General features: G+C 35.0%; 1 protein-coding gene across 1 annotated transcript; it reads left to right on the top strand.

The window, feature by feature from the left end:
* The first annotated feature begins 1,315 nt into the window (after nucleotides 1-1,315).
* Nucleotides 1,316-5,974, top strand: LOC117429597 (stAR-related lipid transfer protein 5-like). The gene is made up of 6 exons (XM_034049284.3): nucleotides 1,316-1,748; nucleotides 2,380-2,429; nucleotides 2,801-2,933; nucleotides 3,290-3,407; nucleotides 3,910-4,003; nucleotides 4,335-5,974. Exons 1-6 carry the CDS (start codon nucleotides 1,659-1,661, stop codon nucleotides 4,483-4,485), a joined length of 636 nt encoding a protein of 211 aa, XP_033905175.1. The 5' UTR covers nucleotides 1,316-1,658; the 3' UTR covers nucleotides 4,486-5,974.
* The last annotated feature ends 44 nt before the right edge of the window (nucleotides 5,975-6,018 follow it).

Raw genomic sequence — 6,018 nt, 5'->3', positions numbered from 1 at the left:
CAGGAGTATACTATTAAGTAATGGAACCCTCCTGGTAGTTACTTAGATGAAATGACCGACATGAAACAGCAGGTCACCGTACTAACAACAAATGTCTATACCAACTTTCCATCAACTATGGGTGAGGGGGTGTATATATAGTCTTTATTAGCCTAGCCAATCAGAGGCCAGAACTCTAGGTTACTACTGCCTAGATTCTGATCAAGAATTCTCAAATAATAATATACAGACTTACAAAGCACTTGCATTACACCCTTGACTCTAGGTATTTTTAACTAAATAGTCTGCAGGAGGTGGACAGGACCAGTTCTTAAAAACTGATATGCACGTGTAGGGATCATTTGTCTGTACAGTACTTGATTGAGTCACAAATGTCCAAGATGCAAAAATAAATAAATAAATAAATAAATAAATAAAATAATCGTTTATATTAATAATAGAAGCAGGAATAATAATTTTAAAAAACATTTAAAATGATAATAAGCTACATTATTATTATTATTATTATTATTATTATTATTATTATTATTGTTGTTATTATTATTCAAAACAAAACAATGTACCTTACTTGCAAGCAGCGATACTGCAAAAGTACCCTGTCACTTTCACGCAAGACTGATCTGTGTGTAAATAAAAAAAATAAAAAAATAGCATCACTCGGCCATATACACATAAAGGGTTAGTAGATATATATATATATATATATATATATATATATATATATATATATATATATATATTGTAGCGTTCTTGGTTCCCGCAGGCAGGCTTATCACACAGGGCGAGGCAATTCACACACAGCCCTGCTGCTGCCTTCCCCCGTGCACGCTACAATATATATATATATATATATATATATATATATATATATATATATATATATATATATTCCTTTTATTTTTTAATATTGATTCTGCATTCACTTGTAATGGGTATTTTATTCATTTCATAATTTCTTAGGATAAATATAAAATATCAATATATATTTACACTACATTAATTCTAAAACAAACTAACACGTAAAAGCTTGGTGTACTTTTCTCTAATACTATGTGGTAATCTTTATACTAACCTTTCTGCCTCGATTTGTGATTGCTACGAATCTCATATGTAGGTGCCCGATGGGAGTTGTAGTCTTATATATCTAGCATGGGACACTTCAGTCCAAAGAATGAGTCCCGATGGACTACAAATACCAGAATACTCTTGTTTTGCAGTTTGAAGTGGCTTGCAGAAGCAGCAGTATAATTCTGTACTAGAATACAATTATATCTGCTACAAAACGCTTTTCGTATTAATATGATAACCTATAATAGTTTAAGTAGTTTGTCCGAATATTCCTTCTATATTTGTCTTTTTTATTATTTTTTCAAATAAGTATACCTAGAAATCGTGGGATTTGGGGCAAAACAAATTGCAGCATAAAATACGTAATATGTGCACGTAGTCTATTTCTCGTTCACGGTATATTGCTTGTCTTTTAGGAGACTGGAACTGTCTTTATTTTCTGTTAAAATGAGCGCATCCTCGCTTTTCTTGTACTGTACCAGTGATTTGTAGCCTGCCGACTGGGCGGTCCAACGTTACGCCTTCCCTTCGGCTGGCCCTGTAGTACAGGTAGGGTACCTTGTCTTTTTGAATTGCACGACACCAGTAGTATGGATTACAGGCACATTGCAAATACAGTAGCTGATAATCTACTGAACTACAGCAAAGACGAGAGCGGATGGAAAATGTGTAAGAAAACGGTGAGTATGTGCAGTTGTATATTTGGTATATCATTCGTTTTTTTTTGTTTAATAGGCCTCTATATAAATATTCAAAATTAATTTAGCACAAACAGAAAGATGAGTGTCTCAACAGTGGTCTCGCGTTGTTGCCTAATGATGTCACTACAAATTCTCTACGAGACAAACTGACAATATCATTTTATATTTCTGTAGGTATATTTGTTCTCGTTTTAAGCAGCAAAACTTAGGTTTGAGGTCTGTTCTTGAAAACACAATTATTAGTTCCCGTATGCTGTCTGACAGCTGATTCATTGTGACGTAGGCTGTGGGCTGTACAAAGCAAGGATCATGAGATTCTGGTGGGTTGGGACAATGACGTAGCTACTGACGTAAACAATGGTACCAAAGTATTGTGTGTCTTTTAGTATGCTGTAGCTCACCTGTTCGGTCAACGTCCAATCCCTTCTAATCAATTATATTCAGGTAAAGTCACTCCGTTTCACTGAGCAAGTGAGCTTATTTTGACAAACTGTAAAGCTCACAATTAACTATAATTAAGCGTTTGAATTGCATAGTAAAATCATTACTTAACCGTAATACATCATGAGTTTTATTAAATTTTTTCCTTTTTTTTTTACATTTATTTTAGAATGAGGTAGCTGTCTTCTGGAGGCCATCCTCTGAATTTGCAGGAAACTTGTAAGCAAATTATTTATTTTATTTTTTTTATGTCACAAAGTTATTTAACTTTTTTTTGGTGATTCTGCAAACTCAAATTGTCATCCACCAGAAAGTTGTAATTAAAAAAAAACAAAAAAACAAGAGAAATATGATTTGCAAGAACATAAAATGTGACATTAGGGTGATGTCGATGTCCTGTAATATTGTGAAATTGTTAGTATAAACCAGCATGAGCTGGAAGTGTTTAACTTCTTTAACCGATTTATCACTAAAATCTAAGAAGCGCTTTAGAAATGTCCTGAAGTACGCTTTCTTAAAATGCTGATGTGTGCCTCTTGGTGGTAGAATGCTATACTGGCATGCTTCCCTTTATCACCACTCCACCCCAGATACAAAGGAGAAGGGATAATCAATGGAAGTCCTGAAAAGGTGTGGACGTGTTTGAAACCAGTGCCAGATGGACTCCGAGTGAAGTGGGATAACAATGTCAAAAAATTTGAGCTCATCCAGTCCATTGACGATGTAAGTTTTCAGATCAGTGGCAGCCCTTGGACAAATTCAACTCCCACTCTCACCTGTCTCAGTTTCATAGCTGCTGATTGGGTGTGGCTGTGTGGAAAGCTGGTTGGAATGTCCAGAGTGATAAAAGGAACCTTGAAAGTTCCACATAAATTGTATATTGATTTTTTTCAGTGGCAGCCTGTTGAAGGTAGACACAGTAAGTAAAAGTAAGTAAAGTTCTCATGTCATTGTACATTCCCAATTTTTTTTTTTTTTTTAAAGCAGGAAACAATATTCTAAATGTCTTTTGCCCCGTTTATTTCTGTGCTGTAAAATGACAGGTACAATAACTGTTTGTTTTTTCCACTCGTGTGCAGGAGGTGTCTGTCTGCAGAACAGTAACTCCGTCGGCAGCAATGGGTATTATTTCTCCAAGAGACTTTGTGGACGTTGTTTTAGTTAAGCGCTATGAAGATGGGACCATCACCTCCAATGGTGGGTAATGTGTGCTAATTAAACATTTAGAATTGTGTCCTTCTTAAACTAAGGTATCCATTTATTCATGTGCCATATTATAAGTGGAACTGCTTTTTGTAGGAAAGACTGGCACAAGTTTGGGGATTTACAACTCTCTATTCCAAGAGTATTCATTTAAGGGTTAACTCGCTAAAGCGATCTTAGCAATGTGCAGTACATTACCAAGAGGCTGAAATGACAGATAATATGATGCAAAACCAATCGAGCAGTTTTAAAATGGGCAAGGCTTGTACTGTTTATCCTCTGCACACACATGTTGCGTGCCATCTCGTTTTGACTATTCCACAGTCAAGTGTTCTCTACTGAGAGCTTGCTTACTAGAAGGATTTTTACAGCACAAAGCTCTTCTGTCATAAAAGATCAATGAAGCACCTTTAATTTAAGCTCCAGCATGTCAAGTATTTTGATAGGCAGTGTTTTCAAATATTGTGTTAAAACTCAAATGTAGACTCTTTCTTAGCTACCAATGTTGGCCATCCCAGTTGTCCACCTCAGCCAGGCTACGTTAGAGGATTTAACCATCCCTGTGGGTGTTTCTGTGTACCCATTCCTGGGTGAGTTGACCTTGTCAATGTTTACATTGTTTTTGTTTTAACATATATATATATATATATATATGTTTCCTGGCAAGAAATATTGGCTCATTTCACTTTTATTAAAAATCTGCAAAATATAAATGCAAAACGTGTAATTAATCAATTCAGTTTATATACAGTGTATGTACAATTCATAAAGTATGTACAGTTTAGCTATCATACTCGTTTTCTTGTGCATGTCAATAATATATTTGAACTGAAATTCCCACTGCACTTTGCCACGTATATTGGTTCAGAATTGAATAATAAGAACATGTGCATCTTCACAATATCTCCCTTTCCTTTCTAGGGAGCCAAGTAAGACACAGCTGTTCAGTTTTTTTCAGACTGATCTTGGAGGCTATCTCCCCCGATCTGTGGTGGATTCGTTCTTTCCTTCGAGCATGACTGATTTTTACAACAACCTCACAAAAGCAGTGAAGTCTTTCAAAGAAAATTAATTACATCTCTGGAGCTGGAAAACATGAAAAGCATCGTATGTTATATGGCATTATATTTATTCCCTTCTTTGTGGTGAGATTGTTAGCCTTTTATAATGCTGTGTACATGCATACTGCCAATGGTATCGCTTTAGTTTTTTATCACATGAAGAACAAACTTTCTTTGCACCATACAGGAAAATGGGTTTTTAAGTTTCCATAGAGATTCCAGCTGCACGGTATATTGTAGTTTTTGGAAATTTCAGATTTTACATGTTTACTTAATATTTCAATACGATGTGGTTATTTTTAAACTATTCTTGTGTATGTATAAAAAACAGATGTTAAGCACAACACAGGGATTTGTTTTGTCTAGAATTTAATCCAACAAATTGAGCAAAAGACCAGCTTTTCTTTTTACATTCTTACACATTATTTTGAAATGCATGTGCTAAAGACCAGCAGACTAAAGGGAAAAACTTTTGTTTTGTTTGGTCAAATGCGACATTAGATGGTAAATAAACCTGGGTAACGGATAAATCCAGCAGAGAATATAGACCCAACAGCAACACACTCTAATCATAGACTATCACTTGGAAAACTTATATGTAAAGCAAATAGCTGCATTTAAAAACAATGTTACTAGTTCATAAAAATAAAAGCCAGAGCATATGCAAATGGTGTACAGATTTTCAGAAAAGTATTTCAATGTGAGAAGCATGATGTGTGTCAGTGTTGACTGTCTTCTCTGTCACTCTTCCAATGCACTTACTTCAATTGAGTCGTTCAGGGAGCATGGTTGTTTCCAAGTGTGCACAGTGTTTAATGTGATATTGCACTTTTCTATTCATAACTGTCACCCAAACGCCTGGTGTAAGTCACGTAGACAAGTGTGTCGCTAACGCCTTCATCAGTGTCAACACTGTTTTTTTTATTGTAGGTTTATATCTTGTAATCCTTCCCTTCAGGTACAGTTCTACATGTATTTATGTTTTTACACAGGTGCAATATACATACATGCGATGTACTATGTTAGAGTAAGGGTTTGTATTATTTGAAAGATTTTTCATGTTGTCCCTGCATTCATGAAAGCAAGTGTTACTCTCTCAGTCAGCAGCAGACCCATTGTGTTTTCTTAAATTGTTGCACTGTACTGTACTGTGTTCTGTATGTGTGCCATTGACACACGGTTTTAAGTTTCTATGAGTAGTCTTTGTAATGGGAGTTCACAGCTAGTCTGTATACTGTACTGTACCAGTCAATAACATTTTAGATTCTGATAGTTTTATTTTATTAATGTTTTATAATAGATTATGGAATCTGTGACTCAATAAGATATTGCAACTCCTTGTTCTTTAAACAGATTGCTGCTATGAAAGTGATAACCCTAAAACTGTGTTGTACTGTAATTGTAAGGCACTAAGAGAAAAATTCATTTTGAGAATGACCTTAAACTAAATGTATTTATTTGGAATTTTCTCAGCATGGGAATTAAAGGTGTAATTCTAGAGCGTGCGTGTGTTTTGTGTCTTTTTTTTTTCAGGATTGATGTGG

This window comes from Acipenser ruthenus, chromosome 24 (assembly GCF_902713425.1).
Source record: "Acipenser ruthenus chromosome 24, fAciRut3.2 maternal haplotype, whole genome shotgun sequence".
NCBI lineage: Eukaryota > Metazoa > Chordata > Actinopteri > Acipenseriformes > Acipenseridae > Acipenser > Acipenser ruthenus.
This window is presented reverse-complemented; position numbering and strand designations above follow the sequence as displayed.

Bases quoted from the DNA above. Each gene is read 5' to 3' on its own strand.
- LOC117429597 (XM_034049284.3), top strand. From the start codon at position 1,659: ATGGATTACAGGCACATTGCAAATACAGTAGCTGATAATCTACTGAAC. The intron at 1,749-2,379 runs GTGAGTATGTGC...CATTTATTTTAG, and splicing joins GGAAAATGTGTAAGAAAACG to AATGAGGTAGCTGTCTTCTG. The intron at 2,430-2,800 runs GTAAGCAAATTA...ACTCCACCCCAG, and splicing joins TCTGAATTTGCAGGAAACTT to ATACAAAGGAGAAGGGATAA.